A 17,641-nucleotide genomic window follows, 5' to 3' on the forward strand; every position below is an offset into this window, starting at 1 on the left:
GACAGTAACCTAATACTGTCCTCATTAATAATGTCTCTGTAATGTCCTAATAATGAACAGTAACCTAATACTGTCCTCATTAATAATGTCTCTGTAATGTCCTAATAATGGAACAGTAACCTAATACTGTCCTCATTAATAATGTCTCTGTAATGTCCTAATAATGGCCGGTGCAAACATAAACAAAAGCAAATAGTGGCCTGGTTCCTTTAAGACGCCCGGGGTCCAAAACGGTTCTGTGTATTAAAATGCCCCGTTTACTATTTGCAGATATTCTGTGTAGATGTTATACTGAAGCACTGACAGTTCCACACACACACACACACACACACACACACACACACACACACACTAGGGGTGCACGATTATGAAATTATGACCGATGTCCAATCTCCGATTATTTGCAGGGTCATATCTGCCGAATTTCTGACCGATTCCGATATTATAGAGAGGACGACAATTAAAACAATCCTAGGCCATAGGGGTCAAAGCCTGTTAATAATTCCAAGTGTATGTTTTCACAACTGAATGAGATACACACATTAAATGTAGAAAATGTTTAAGTTTATTTTTACTTATCATATTTGATTTGGCTTTTGTTCTAGACTAGAGATACTTTTGCACTTTTTATATTGAACTTGTTTTTTTACATTTTTAAAACATTTTTGCTGGTGAAATCGTGCATCACACACACACACACACACACACACACACACACACACACACATTTCGATTTCTTTATTTTAATCCACAAATTACAATTAATTTTACAAGGAAACAAATATAACGGGGTTGACAGTTCATGTTCACTTAGGGATACAGAACAGTATTTGGCAAGTTGTTTGGCTTTGCTTTTTGTCATGCCAGCTAATCTTATGCACATGGCCCAGGCTTCCGAATATCAGTATGGCAAATCTACAGCGATACCCCAAGTTTGTTATACTTCCAAGTAATGGTTGATACTTAGAATATTTATCTTGGAATGCCTGGTCCATGTACAAATCAAAGACACAGCCCACCTCCAGAATCAGGACCTCCTTGTGTCTGGTGTCAACAAAGACAACATCAGGTGTATTCGGGATGTTAGCAAAGACATCGCATGCACAGCTAAGCCAATCTGGTAACACTCTTGAATGTTTATACATTGCTGCACTAGATGGCACATACTTTCGAACTGCATCAGACACTAGGTCAACAATCCGGTCGTGGCGAGCAATATATACGTTTTTGTATGCACTACAACCATTTGTTATGTGTGCGATGGATTCTAGGTGTTGTTCAGAATCATGATGGTTTATACAGAGTGGAGTGTGGGTGTCGGGATACCAGATTGACAGATTGTACTTGGTTGGTAATACTTGTAGTCTTGCTTTGATGGTGAATTTTAAAACATCCTCCCCAATAGCAGCATTTTTGTACATCGAATGTGAAACAGAGTGATCAGCTGAATCAACACAGGCCAACTTTCCCTGCAGTCGAAGGCTACGCCAATGTTTTTTTGCTTCAGTCTGTTTTGTGCTAAGCAGAACCCTTCTTGTTGTTTCTTCCTGTAGTCTAGTGCAGGGGTCCTCAACTAGAAATGGTCCACAAATATTTTTTTGAATAAGACCGAGGTCCGGTCCCATGCGCGGCGTCCATCGGAGAGCGGGGCTCTATGCCCGTTTAGTATGGTCAAGCCAAGCTTATACAAATCAGATCCCCTTCCAACCAACCAATAATGGGGTGCAGAGTGCAGGCCCGGAGTGGAACTCCAAATCAGGCCGGGAGTTATACGCCCTGGCAGGCCAAACTGTGCGCGCACCAGAATTTTGGGGGACCTTGGGGGACATTTTGGGGGCCTTTGCAGCAATTTCACATGAGAAATGTACCATCTGATGTTATTTATATTATTAACTTAAAAAAGAAATTTTTGGGTGGTCCGCAAAGAGGTGGTCCGCGGTCCGGTCGCGGACCGCGGTCCGGTCGCGGACCGCGGTCCGCCAGTTGAGTACCCCTGGTCTAGTGTCCGCTCCCTGGTGGGTGAGTCTTTCCTCCTAAAGCCTAGAAAGTTATTCTGGTCTGCGTGTCTCTCTCACACACACACACACACACACACACACACACACACACACACACACACACACACACACACAGACTGACTGACTGACTGACTGACTGACTGACTGACTGACTGACTGACGCTCTCTCCATATCTGTTGCATTAATGCTCCCTCGTCCCCTGTCCTTCCAGGTCCATTGTCGTGCTGACCTCTAAGGGTCGTCTGGTGACCAGAGGACCCTGGGTTAAAGTTCTGGAGAAGCTTGGAGTGGACAAGAGCGTCAAATTGAAAGGTGAGGTCATAGCGCAGAGCAGAGCAGAGCGCGCATCTCCTAGCTCCTAACTGATCAGGTACAGTACAGTTACTGTCTCCTATAACTGATCAGGTACAGTACAGTTACTGTCTCCTATAACTGATCCTGTGAGGTACCGTACAGTTACTGTCTCCTAACTCAGGGGTTCTCAACGTTTTTGGCTGTGGAGCCCTGGAAATGCTTTGGCCATGTAGTGGAACTCTGAGTCTGAGATGTAGTGGAGTAGAAGTAATTAGTATTGGAAAGTACTGGAAATTTTAAATATACTCAAGTAAAGTACAAATACATCAAAATTGTACTTGTAAGTAAATGTACGTACTTAGTTACTTTACACCACTGCAAATGTCACTGCTCTGAACTCTGAACGTCTTGAGCAAAAAACAAGCCATGCATGAGGTGGATGTTTTTCAGCAGGAAGTCCAGTAGAGGGCGCCATTGCTACGCTGCGTGTACTTAGATATACAGCACAGGTCTCTGTGTGAAAGGAAATGGACAAATCGCCAGTGTTAATTTTGACAGCAACTTATCTTTTCAGAGCCCAACACCCGAGTGCAAGCAAACATAAAATGACTTGTCTTTTAATACTACTTCTCCACTAGTCCCTCACTAACATTTTAGTCTAGTTTATTTGTTTTCAAAATCATCGCAATATTTTGTCTTAGTTTTAGTCATCATAGCTTGGTTTCTAGTCAGTTTTTAATTAGTTTTCGTCAGTGGAAAAAACTGCAAGTGAGTCCATCCATCAACCCATCCATCCATCCATCCATCCATCCATCCCTGTTTGTTTGTCCTCCTACAGATAAGGTGGTTCTGGTGGGCTTCATGTTGTGTTTCTCCTCCTACAGATAAGGTGGTTCTGGTGGGCTTCATGTTGTGTTTCTCCTCCTACAGATAAGGTGGTTCTGGTGGGCTTCAAGGGCTCGTTCCGTCCTGACTGGGTGCGTCTGGAGCTGGGCGAAGAGAGAGCCAAGGTCCACCAGGTGCTTCCAATCCCCGTCGTCCACAAGATGAAGCTATGAGACCCATCTCCTGATGCACACACACACTCACGCACATGCACGCACTCACGCACGCACGCACGCACGCACACACACACACACACACACACACACACACACACACACACACACACACACACACACACACACACAGGCACGAAGCTATGAGGGCAGTGTGGAGTTGGGACAGCCCAGAGACTGACTGAAGCCCCCATCTCCCGATATGAGCACACATGCACACACACTGTCACACACATACATACACACACACGCACACACACATGCACACACATGTACACAGACGCACACACACACACACACACACTCTGCCAACAGTTCCTCCAAGTTTTCTTTTTTTTGGCAAAAAGAGCAAAAAAAGCCTCAGAGAGCCAGCCAGCACCGACTGCCACGACAACATGAAACGTGTGTCTGTGCGACAGCGAGGCGAGACCCGCCCATCGCCCGCCCATCCGACGCTCACAGCGAGGCGAGACCCACCCATCGCCCGCCCATCTGATGCTCACAGCGAGGCGAGACCCACCCATCGCCCGCCCATCCGATGCTCACAGCGAGGCGAGGCCCACCCATCGCCTGCCCATCCGACGCTCACAGCGAGGCGAGGCCAACCCATCGCCCGACGCTCACAGCGAGGCGAGGCCAACCCATCGCCCGACACTCACAGCGAGGCGAGGCCAACCCATCGCCCGACACTCACAGCGAGGCGAGGCCCACCCATTGCCCGACCATCCGACGCTCACAGCGAGGCGAGGCCCACCCATCGCCCGACCATCCGACGCTCACAGCGAGGCGAGGCCCGCCCGTCGCCCGTGGGAAGGACAGGGAGTGGAGTCATCTGGGGTCATCTGATCCGAACTGAACGCATGCGTATATCTGCCAGCAAGCAGGCAGCCGTCGGTCTGTCTGTCTGTTTGTTTGTCTGTCTGTCTGTCTGTCTGTCTGTCTGTTATCGTGACAAAACGACATGTGTACGAACGTTGAGTCATTCGACCGTACTGCTTGTTTGACTGAAACTTGACTTTTAAAAAAAGCGAGAAGAGAAAAGAGACACACAAAAAAAACAGAAAGAAATTCCAACAAAGAAACATTCCTGGTGTTTGTGACGGTGTTGAACTTCATTCCCAGGGATGCTCTTCAGCACTATGTTGACTTGATATCGTGATGTTTTTTCTCTCATATTTTGTTATCATATCATAATAATAACGTTTGTGGTCCGTCTGTCTTATCTGTGTTTTAGGGTGTACCAGCAAGAAGCCAAAAAAAAAACAGACAACCAGAAATTTTTAATTTAAAACAAATGATCTCTTTAACACGAAGCCCACCAGAAACGTAGACCACGTAGATAAACTTTAGTCTTGTAGCCAAAACCGTAGCCTACATTTTCTAGGCTTTACATTCTTCAATCCATGTTTTGATCGGATCGCATCGATAGCTGTCTCTCGTTAGCATCCCAGGGTAAAGTGTGACAGTGTGACCATTTTGAAGACTATGTGCTGCTTTCAATGGCCTGTATCTCCAAATAGGGCTTTCACTTCTAGTGATTTTTACTAGTTGACTACTTGCCTAGTTTACTAGTCGACTAGTTTTTTTTCTTATCAACTAGTAGTTGACTAGTACCAACAAGGTCTACTAGTGGATTTACTAGTCGATTAGTTGAATAGTCGACTAGTTGCTTAAAGCCCTATCTCCAAATCGGCGCAATGATTGTCGTCTCTGGTTTTCCGACAGCAGTCGCTGTGATACTCGCGGTCAGGTTTTTTCTGCACCGAGGAAGACATCAACAACTGATCAAGACACCGCACACCATTATGTCATCGTAACATCCGGTTACGGCTATTTGGCTCTTCAAAATTAGGGTTGAAAGGGGAAAATCCTTGGCAATGCGTGATTAATTAATAAATTAATCCTCGCAGAAAGGTATTTGATACACACAATGTACGATTCTGGCAATGTGCAATTATAATTATAATACCCCCATTGTAAAAAAAGAAAAAAAAGGTAAAGAGAAATATTCGCTCAAATCTGGCGAGAAGCGGGAAGCTTTCTCTTTGCGGAAATAGCTGGACTTTTTTCGGGAGGTCGTAGCGGTCTAGTGTTTTGTATGTTTAAATGTGTTTTTATTAAAGCTTCCACAGATTGATAACAGAGATATATTTTATACTTATTTATTGTACAGACACAAGTGAACCAATTCTAGAAGGGACATCTTTTTGAGTTGTAATGTATTCATGTCCTAAAAATACTGTATGTAAACAACATGGTGTCCTTTCTAAAATAATTATGAATACTGTTGTACAAAGACACACACACACACACACACACACGTGCACACACACACACACACACACACACACACACACACACACCCCAATGTGTTGTATATGGTTATAGTCCATGACTTGTTTTCAAGCACACACACACCAATGTGTTGTATTATGTAAAGTGATGAAATCACAATACTTTTTGTACAGAAATAAATAAATATTGAACCATTCTCCTTGGCTGTCCATGATAAAACTACTATACAGCAACTGCACATTCAATTTATCCTGCTTTTTTTAGTTTTGAAGTTGTTGGTCTTGAAAGTAAAGACTTGAGTGAGGTTTGAACCTACAACCTCCAGATCATGTAGCCAATGACCTAACTCACTGAATTACGTGCTACCTGCAACAGCATGGTCTTCCTTTGCCTTTGAGTACCAACATTGGTACACAAAGATAAACATAAAATAACAGGAGCTTGGTCTATCGTTTGTTGTGCTGTTGTTTATGAATCACAATGGAAACAAGCCTCTGGCTTTTCTGTAATTATCTGTTTGGCTTTTTGTACACAACCAGCACATTGCCTCTGTGGGTAAAGAGCCTCCCTGGGAATGTGGAGGCCATAGGTTCCCTCCCAGTGCTTCCCCAGACAGTGCCCTCCCAGTGTGCCCCAGTGCCCCCCCCCCCCTAGTGTCCCCCTAGTGCCTCCCCAGACAGTGCCCCCCAGTGTGTCCCCCCCCCCACTGCCTCCCCAGACAGTGCCCCCCAGTGCCTCCCCAGACAGTGTCCATCCAGTGCCTCCCCAGACAGTGCCCCCCACTGCCTCCCCAGACAGTGTCCATCCAGTGCCTCCCCAGACAGTGTCCATCCAGTGCCTCCCCAGACAGTGTCCATCCAGTGCCTCCCCAGACAGTGCCCCCCACTGCCTCCCCAGACAGTGTCCATCCAGTGCCTCCCCAGACAGTGCCCCCCAGTGCCTCCCCAGACAGTGTCCCCCCAGTAACCCCCCAGTGCCTCCCCAGACAGTGACCCCCAGTGCCTCCCCAGACAGTGCCCCCCCCCAGTGCCTCCCCAGACAGTGCCCCCCCCCCAGTGCCTCCCCAGACAGTGCCCCCCAGTGTCTCCCCAGACAGTATTTTTTTTTAATCCTTCAAAAATCATGAAAAACGACATACAATAGTACGGAGCCCCTGAATGGCCATGCATTCAAAATATATTTTATCTTGTACGTACAAGATAATATCTCGTCCGTTAGACAAGGCTAGAATGGGGTTGCTAGGTAAGTATGTAGGACTAGTAGCATGCCAAAGTTTGTGCTATTGCCAGAGAATGCATTGGGCGTTTAAGTTAAATAACTCAGAAACTACAAAACATTTCAAAGTATATATACAATATTAGTGTATGAAGGACATTTATATGCTTATTTATTTATTTATTTAATTAATTCTACCTATAAAACCTCCATTTAGTCTATTGTAGGCTACAACTGAGTGTATTGTTTTCTAATTTATGGCAAGGGTCATGATTGAAAAAACCCTGAGTACAAGCATAATACAATATGGAGTGTTGATTTAAGTGTAAAAACTGTTGACATTTACACTTCTGCAAACCACTGATGTTGAATGTTTGAAACATTTCTGAACCAAAATAATATGTTTCATACTGCTGTGGTATGTCGAATGAACTGAAGTCAGTTGGAAAATCGAATTTGACATTCGACCAGGGGAGGCGCTAACCGCTAATGCCTCTCTGGCTGCAAAAGTTTAATCATAGCAGGCTACACTTCAATGCAGCCAGATAACATCAGTCATACTGTCATGAAATACAGTATATATAAAAATACTTGTGTGTGTGCGTCTGTGTGTGTGCGTGCGTGTGTGTGTGTGTGTGTGTGGGGGGGGGGGTGGCTTGAGCTGAAGTGGGACTGTGGGAGTGGGATCCATAATAACGCACGTGTATTTAAGACAGTCATCAGCAGCTCGTACCTTTTGGTCACACCACCACGTGACCACGACCAGACACACGCCCAACAAGGCAAGCACGCTGCTCTAGAGACCGCGTGTTTAAACCACACAAGCCGTTTACGGTTTGTTTCAATATTTAACACCTCGGAATGTAACTTTTATTGACATGTAGGCCTACATGGAGTTAATGAGAGTCGTGAGTTTTCACCAGGCTGGTGAAAAACCAAACAACTATAAGAAGCTGTGGAAACAGAAGTAGGCCGTTATGTCCATCAGCTGATCAAACTCAGGTGAGTCACTGACAGGGAAAGTTCAGGAGCTCTAGGACCCCACGTCTGTCTAGCTATGCTGCATCACGTGACTCCTCCTTGTACGTATGCTTGTACGCTTTTTTAGACAGTGGTTTTAGACATAGGCCTACAAGGATTCCACCCGATATATCGCTTAATATGGTTGGTAAACAATACACCTGCAACCTGTGTAAAGTTGATTTTACTCATGAACAAAAAAAATCATTATACATAAAAGTCCAGACTACCTTGAGAAAATGCTTGTTTTATTACATAGTCATTTCTCCATCCCCCGATTCAAGCTTCATGACATGATGTAACTTGGTACTCAACATGAAACACACAAAAACAAATCAAAGCCAACCGTTTGTCATCATCTGTGGCCAAGGTAGGTGATTAGAAATTATATTTTTAGGCCAATATACAAAATAAATCAAGTAAGCATGAACTAAAAACATACACTTTATTTGCAACCAGCGGGGACACTTTGATACAAAAATACTTAATTGTTACATAGTTAGACCAGATGTTTTGTGCTGACCTTCGACCTGCTGCTACACTGAAATCTCCTCGGAAGGCATTTTTAGACTACGAAGGGCTAATCCAGAACGGTCCTTAACCTGAACCAGTTTCCTTAACCAGAACTACCCCTGACATAAAAAAAGAAAACTCATCAAAGTGAAAATAGTCAATCTACAAGCTCACCACACACATTGTGTGAGCATGTAAATAGGCAAGTTTCACTATTTTAGTAACATTTTGCAAGTATTTTGAAAGTATAGTATAATGAAAGTATAGTGGTTAGTACCACCTCATGAGCAGGGCCCAAACTGAACAGGTAAAATAACACAATTTCATAATAATGTCATTTTCCATTGGGAATCCTAGATTTCTTGAGCCTAGACAAAAATGGGAGGTCAGTTCCGACAATTGAGAAGAATGTGGAACGAAGGGTTGTACACCGGACCATGATGCAGATGTTATTTTGTCGTCGTCGATGTCGTCTCCTCTGGGCCCTTGGGGTCACCTGCCTTTTTTTGCTTCTGTCGCATCACCTCTGCATCCCTTAAAAAAAAAAAAGAAAGCGTACAGGAAAAGGGGCAGTTTGAGCTACAGAATAAACATAGTATACAGCCGTTTAAAATGCAACATAATTATCACCCTGAGCGCACAGGACGGAGTTCTCCGCCCTATCAATATTAGTAACGCCCAGCGCACAAGACGGAGATTGATCAAAAGTGATCGCATCGCTCCACAGGCTGGGAGTGTCTGTTGCGCACAGTGGGACGTCATCGAAAATGTTCCACCCCGTTTAGCCGACGAGATGGAAAATCTCAAAACATGAATAACTATTCTAAATCATTCCGTCCAATTCTAAGAAGAGATTATGTGTTAGACAGCCCACCGCAGTCCCGTCACTATACGCGATAGAATTAAATCATACCTCCCGTTGTCGATCGCCTCAAGTGTGTTTTGACTACATCTAACTAATATCTGGTCCGTCGCTAAATGTGCTCTGCTGCTATAAATCGCTGGGTGCTATGATTTAATGGATTAAATAACCCAGGGAGTTCGGGGTGTTATATACACTGTGTAGTGGGGGTCCCTGCTTCATCTCTCTCAGGTAAAGGGCCCTTGGACTGAAAAATGTTTAAGACTTAAATGTTTAAGTAATTCATTGTCAAACTTATTAATTCAAGGAACCACAGTGTGACACTGCAAAATGTTGTGTACAAATTAATGCGTTTCCAGTTCAAATCTGCTACGGAGCCAATCAAATTAAGCCGTGGGAAAATGAACTGGAACAGGAAACCCGTCTGGAAACCCGGGACTACAGTTATGCACAGAGCCTGTTAACTCCTAGCTGTTTCTGGTGTAATAAATGTATTGTACAGCAGTGCTTCCCAAACCTTTTCATGTCAAGGACCACCAAAATGATACTCATTAGCCTGCAGACCCCCCATTTGAAAATATATGCCAAAGAGCCCCATAAGAGAAGGTTTTTACGAGCAGTGATGTTCAACCATTTTAATTTCAAGGGTCCCCGGGTTGACCTGAATTAGGCTACGGCGCCCCATTTAATGGCATTTCTATCTCATTGTTAAAGGAAAATGCTAGTATTTACAGGACTTGTAACTTAAACAAAAACATAATTTTCAACTGGGAAAGGAAATGTCTCAAGCATGCAAGTAGAAAGTAAAAAAGATCACACCCATGTGAAGTGAGGGGCGCTCTAATTGTACATCATGATGTAAAATAGTCACTGCCTATAATTTGAGTCAAATGTTTCACATTTTGTTTACCATTGCTTTGCAAAACAATGCCATTTACTGCTTTTTATATAGAAATAAAATTGATATTATGCATAATTAAGTTCAGCCTTTTGACCCGGCCCTCCAAAATATTTTCTGTTTCTCATTTGGCCCCTTAGGAAAAATAATTGCCCACCCCTGATTTAGCTGGTGACCCCCTGGAACTCCCTCAAGGACCCCACTTTGGGAACCACTGTTGTACATTGTCTCTTTGACAAATAAATAACATGTTCCTCCACATCTACAGTACCTCGTTTTACGAGCAGCAGCGGACAGGCCGTCCTCTTCCTTCTTCTTTTTACTTGAGTCTGCACCTTGTTTCTTGGCATTCTTGGCACGTGCAAGTTCACGCTGGTTTCCTCCTACACAACACAAACAAAAATAATTTGTGACCCAACAACACAAATTTCATGCTGGTTTCCTCCTACACAACACCAACAAAAACAATAAGTGACCCAACAACACAAAGTTCACGCTGGTTTCCTCCTACACAACACCAACAAAAACAATAAGTGACCCAACAACAAGTTCACGCTGGTTTCCTCCTACACAACACAAACAAAAACAATAAGTGACCCAACAACAAGTTCACACTGGTTTCCTCCTACACAACACCAACAAAAACAATAAGTGACCCAACAACAAGTTCACACTGGTTTCCTCCTACACAACACAAACAAAAACAATAAGTGACCCAACAACAAGTTCACGCTGGTTTCCTCCTACACAACACCAACAAAAACAATAAGTGACCCAACAACAAGTTCACACTGGTTTCCTCCTACACAACACAAACAAAAACAATAAGTGACCCAACAACAAGTTCACACTGGTTTCCTCCTACACAACACAAACAAAAACAATAAGTGACCCAACAATAAGTTCACACTGGTTTCCTCCTACACAACACAAACAAAAACAATAAGTGACCCAACAATAAGTTCACACTGGTTTCCTCCTACACAACACAAACAAAAACAATAAGTGAGTGACCCAACAACAAGTTCACACTGGTTTCCTCCTACACAACACAAACAAAAACAATAAGTGACCCAACAACACAAAGCTAAAATAGAGAAGTTATTCAATTAAAAAGGGCAATATCTACAATAAGTGAAATCATTTTACAATTTACAACTACAATGTATTTATACTATAGGAATATTAGACACTTATCCATAAAGGGGCAGCGGTGGCCGAACGGTTTGCGGAGCGGTCTTGATACCGAAAGGTCGCCGAGCTTAGTCCACTTCCCTGGGTAAACCAAGACCTTTGCTTTGCACAGGGACTTACAAGGGCGAGATTGGAATAAGCAAAGTAAAAATGTACTCTGACTTTGACTAGTAGAGTCAATAAACAAGTAAAACAATGGTTTAATAGGGATGGGAATTATCGATACATGCATTAATAGTTAATTGATACGTTTTCATAAGATTATCGATTGATTAACCGGTTAGTTGATAAGCAGCGTTTAAAAAGAAAATAAATTAGAATCTTAATTTCCCTCAATGTCCAACATAAATAAATAATAATATAATTAATAATAATAAATCTAGACTTTGCTGATATACAGAAAGAATACAAGGCATATTATATTCTTTAATTATAGTTATTTGACCATTTGCGATACAGGGCAATGCATCTTTGTATGAGAAATAGAATAAATGTAAAGTGCACTGTCTTGTCTGTCACATCACATGCAAAAGCTGAGACGTTTCGATTAGTTATTAACTTAAGTTTAACCAACTAATTTCTTAATGGTGATAAATCAATAAACTATTAACATCCCTAAATGGTAGGTCGTATAATGTCGAGAACAATGTAGTCACAGTGCCTCAAAGAAACTAGGATACCAGGTAAACGTTGTTTTTTTTTCTTCTTTTTTTTTAAATAGAGCTTTAACAAAAGGGCAAGCACTTACAAAAAACAACAAAAACTGTTGGAGGTATTAAAATAAAATAATCTACCAGTGATCAATCAAATACCTTATAAGGTGTTAAAGTCACCTACATACTAGCATCTCATCATAATATTTTAGACAGTATGTGTAGAAATGCTAAACGTTTATGATGAGCACTGGTGGTGACAACAGTGGACGTGGCAGAGGGGCGCTGTTGAGGAGCTCAAACAATAACACTGCAGAGTGGACGGTTCAACAACACGAAATAAACACTAATGTATGTCAAACTGAACAACAGCGCCTGTATGCCACGCGATTATATAGATACACACAAAGAGAGAGAGAGAGAGAGAGAGAGAGAGAGAGAGAGAGAGAGAGAGATGAATCATCGTCTCCCTCTAATCGGGCAGTGTCCAGAAAGCCGAAATGTGGGCTACTACCTATGGCTACTAGTACACTATGTAAATATGTATTTGACCATGTCCGATTATATTAGAATAGATTAAAAAAAATCAAAACAATTAACTCGCTTTTAAATGGTGCGTTCAGTGAAGAAAATAAATACATTAGGCCTATTGCTTGTATTTAGGGGCGTCGTACGACGGTAATATACATAGCCGATCTACAAGTTCACAGCACGTCGCGACCGTGACGCACCGTGAGCTTGTAGATCTGCCATTCCAGCAAATAGACGGGCGCCATGTTAAACTACTGCTGCCGAGGCGGTAGTGGTGAATCTGGTGATAAAAATCGATTACAAAACACGAAACGACAACAAGCAAATCCCTTCGCGATATAAAAACATTATGGAACTCACTCGTCATGTTGTGCAGTTGATGGTTGTTTTGGTAAGGTTGTCGGTTGTAAATCCCAGCAAAGGGCCGCTTTCTCCCTGGTGGTTTGTGTTTGTCGTGCTCCTCCTCTCCTCTTCAGAGTCAGTTGGTCTGTCCGGTGCGTCAACTCAATGCATTGGAGGCCGGGAGGGTGAATGATATCATCTCGCGAGAAGGGAAGTGGTCATCATCTGATCTGAATCTTCACGTCATTCATGCAGAAATCTGAGAAGAATCCCCCCTGGAAGAATCCCACCGGCAAAATAACGTAGTAAAGCCAAGGCAGGGGAAATGGGCCTACCGGTATTTAAAGTGCAAAAGGGCAAAATCGTGTTAATTTATGGCGGCATACATGTTTTTAGGGGTATTAAGGTGTGCTGAATCCAAATCTGCTGTATCATGCCAAGCCCTCAAAATTTACCATTTAAAGACGGCGGCACCACTATGCTGAAACATAATAAAACGCCTATATTTTTTACTAAACAAGGTAGAAAATAGACTGACGTCACGTGTCCCATTTATGTTTTCATATAGGCTATGGGGAATCCAATTCAATATTCTGAAATCAAGTGTGAGTAAACTGCTTAAAACTGCTTTTTAGAAAATTGTAATTTTTGGTGAATATTTTTCCAACCAACTTTATCCAATAACTTATATGTTCACAATAATTATGTACATAAATGTGACTCATTATATAAAGGTAAACAACTCCATAATACTGGAGAGACACTGGGGAGGCTGGAATCATACATAATTTGTACTTTTGAATGTGGTTTTTATCCACTTTTCCCCCTTCTTAATTGTACAGTTGTATTTGTCCAGAAACATTTGCCTGTCTATAAAAAATATTCTATTCAATTCAATGTTGTACTTCCAGATAAGGTTCTCGGAACCTATATAGTTTGGGCCCTGCAGGAGGTGGTACTAGTAGTCTATATACTCTTATAGGTTACTTTCAAAATGTTTCTAATAGTGAAATAGTCTATCACATGTCTTGTGAGTTTATAGACTATGTCTGCTTAAAAAATAAAATGTCCCTCTTTTTTTATGTCAGGAATAGTTATAGTGTAATTGATAAATAAAGTCTTTGTTCATGGTCAATATCGTTGATGGTTCACCATCAAGCTTGAACCAAGTGACACCTTTGAGCATCTTGTGCTGCATCCCAGGAGGCATCATGCAGATCTTTGTAGAGTTGTAGACCCTCTCTGGCAAGATCATCATCCTCAAAATCCACCAGCTGAGCTCTTGCTGCATGATGTTCATGTGTCATACAAATGCAATGCTGTATTAATGGCATCCATTGCTCCTAATAGTATATGGGTAAGTCCAGAAGACAAATCTCACATATCTTCAAATGTAAATCTCCCCTAAACAAATACATTTAGGCAAAATAAAAGGTTTTGTGCTTGCTCGAGATAGTTTTTGCCTTTCTAAAAATGTAGTTCTAAATGGAAACCCCTTTGTGGAATAAGTTGTGATGTAGTGAACATTTGCCTTCCATAATTTGATTTGTCACAATTCTATATTAAGTGCATATTAAAGTACATAATATAATTTAGTCATAGGTTACCATGGGGTTACCCTGGCTGTAGAGGTTGTTGTAGAGCTGGACTCCATTGAAGGTTCCACACACACACTCACACGGCTACAGCGGAGAGGACAGGAGACGAGGTGAGAAACCGGGAGTGACCATCAGGCTCAGGCCTATGCAGCTTAACCACTAATAAGCCATCAGCACCACAAATTGCACTTTCTATGTGAATTGGTTATTGTGAAAAATGTAGAGAAACGTCTAAAACACGTCTATTTTTAGATGTGTTTTAGACGTCTATTTTTAGACGTTTTTATCCCATTTTAAAAAATAACGATGGGTTATAGCCCATCGTTTTTTTTTTTTTTTTCAAATCCTCAAAAATGATGAAAAACGGCGTGCTATAGTATGCCGTACGGTATGGGCTATAGCCCATGGTCAAAAATGGGATAAAAAACGTCAAAAAATAGACGTCTAAAACACGTCTATTTTTAGACGTGTTTTAGACGTCTATTTTTAGACGTTTTTATCCCATTTTTAGACGCTCGTCTAATAGCCCATACCGTACGGCATACTATGGCACGCCGTTTTTCATCATTTTTGAGGATTTGAAAAAAATGGGAAAAAAATAACGATGGGTTATAGCCCATCGTTTTTTTTTTTTTTATCTTTTTTTCAAATCCACAAAAATGATGAAAAACGGCGTGCTATAGTATGCCGTACGGTATGGGCTATAGCCCATGGTCAAAAATGGGATAAAAAACGTCAAAAAATAGACGTCTAAAACACGTCTATTTTTAGACGTGTTTTAGACGTCTATTTTTAGACGTTTTTATCCCATTTTTAGACGCTCGTCTAATAGCCCATACCGTACGGCATACTATAGCACGCCGTTTTTCATCATTTTTGAGGATTTGAAAAAAATGAAAGAAAAATAACGATGGGTTTGAGCCCATCGTTTTTTTTTTTTTTTTTTTTTTTTTCAAATCCTCAAAAATGATGAAAAACGGCGTGCTATAGTATGCCGTACGGTATGGGCTATAGCCCATGGTCAAAAATGGGATAAAAAACGTCAAAAAATAGACGTCTAAAACACATCTATTTTTAGACGTGTTTTAGACGTCTATTTTTAGACGTTTTTATCCCATTTTTAGACGCTCGTCTAATAGCCCATACCGTACGGCATACTATAGCACGCCGTTTTTCATCATTTTTGAGGATTTGAAAAAAATGAAAGAAAAATAACGATGGGTTATAGCCCATCATTTTTTTTTTTTTCAAATCCTCAAAAATGATGAAAAACGGCGTGCTATAGTATGCCGTACGGTATGGGCTATAGCCCATGGTCAAAAATGGGATAAAAAACGTCAAAAAATAGACGTCTAAAACACGTCTATTTTTAGACGTGTTTTAGACGTCTATTTTTTGACGTTTTTATCCCATTTTTAGACGCTCGTCTAATAGCCCATACCGTACGGCATACTATAGCACGCCGTTTTTCATCATTTTTGAGGATTTGAAAAAAATGGAAAAAAAAATAACGATGGTTTATAGCCCATCGGTTTTTTTTTTTTGTTTGTTTTTTCAAATCCTCAAAAATGATGAAAAACGGCGTGCTATAGTATGCCGTACGGTATGGGCTATAGCCCATGGTCAAAAATTTTCATCATTTTTGAGGATTTGAAAAAAAAATAACGATGGTTTATAGCCCATCGTTTTTTTTTTTTTTTTTTTTTTTTTCAAATCCTCAAAAATGATGAAAAACGGCGTGCTATAGTATGCCGTACGGTATGGGCTATAGCCCATGGTCAAAAATGGGATAAAAAACGTAAAAAAATAGACGTCTAAAACACGTCTATTTTTTGACGTGTTTTAGACGTCTATTTTTAGACGTTTTTATCCCATTTTTAGACGCTTGTCTAATAGCCCATACCGTACGGCATACTATGGCACGCCGTTTTTCATCATTTTTGAGGATTTGAAAAAAATGGAAAAAAAAATAACGATGGTTTATAGCCCATCGTTTTTTTTTTTTTTTTTTGTTTTTTCAAATCCTCAAAAATGATGAAAAACGGCGTGCTATAGTATGCCGTACGGTATGGGCTATAGCCCATGGTCAAAAATGGGATAAAAAACGTCAAAAAATAGACGTCTAAAACACATCTATTTTTAGACGTGTTTTAGACGTCTATTTTTAGACGTTTTTATCCCATTTTTAGACGCTCGTCTAATAGCCCATACCGTACGGCATACTATGGCACGCCGTTTTTCATCATTTTTGAGGATTTGAAAAAAATGGAAAAAAAATAACGATGGGTTATACCCATCGTTTTTTTTTTTTTTTTTTTTCTTTTTTCAAATCCTCAAAAATGATGAAAAACGGCGTGCTATAGTATGCCGTACGGTATGGGCTATAGCCCATGGTCAAAAATGGGATAAAAAACGTAAAAAAATAGACGTCTAAAACACGTCTATTTTTTTGACGTGTTTTAGACGTCTATTTTTAGACGTTTTTATCCCATTTTTAGACGCTCGTCTAATAGCCCATACCGTACGGCATACTATGGCACGCCGTTTTTCATCATTTTTGAGGATTTGAAAAAAATGGAAAAAAAATAACGATGGGTTATACCCATCGTTTTTTTTTTTTTTAATCCTCAAAAATGATGAAAAACGGCGTGCTATAGTATGCCGTACGGTATGGGCTATAGCCCATGGTCAAAAATGGGATAAAAAACGTAAAAAAATAGACGTCTAAAACACGTCTATTTTTAGACGTGTTTTAGACGTCTATTTTTAGACGTTTTTATCCCATTTTAGACGCTCGTCCAATAGCCCATACCGTACGGCATACTATGGCACGCCGTTTTTCATCATTTTTGAGGATTTGAAAAAAATGGGAAAAAAAATAACGATGGGTTATAGCCCATCGTTTTTTTTTTTTTTCAAATCCTCAAAAATGATGAAAAACGGCGTGCTATAGTATGCCGTACGGTATGGGCTATAGCCCATGGTCAAAAAATTTCATCATTTTTGAGGATTTGAAAATAAAAATAAAAAAAATAACGATGGGTTATAGCCCATCGTTTTTTTTTTTTTTCAAATCCTCAAAAATGATGAAAAACTGCGTGCTATAGTATGCCGTACGGTATGGGCTATAGCCCATGGTCAAAAATGGG

General features: G+C 41.1%; 1 protein-coding gene across 5 annotated transcripts in view; it reads left to right on the forward strand.

The window, feature by feature from the left end:
* Positions 1-5,841, forward strand: part of LOC310854834 (cell migration-inducing and hyaluronan-binding protein-like) — a 125,002-nt gene extending 119,161 nt beyond the window's left edge. For all 5 annotated transcript variants that reach the window (XM_083759537.1, XM_083759540.1, XM_083759539.1 and 2 more), the window contains 2 exons: positions 2,231-2,331; positions 3,244-5,841. In XM_083759537.1, the coding sequence (XP_083615663.1) occupies positions 2,231-2,331; positions 3,244-3,371 (229 nt within the window). In that variant the 3' untranslated portion in view covers positions 3,372-5,841. The remainder of the gene's footprint in view (positions 1-2,230; positions 2,332-3,243) is intronic.
* The last annotated feature ends 11,800 nt before the right edge of the window (positions 5,842-17,641 follow it).

Source organism: Protomyctophum parallelum, assembly GCF_964188405.1.
Source record: "Protomyctophum parallelum genome assembly, chromosome: 2".
Lineage (NCBI taxonomy): Eukaryota > Metazoa > Chordata > Actinopteri > Myctophiformes > Myctophidae > Protomyctophum > Protomyctophum parallelum.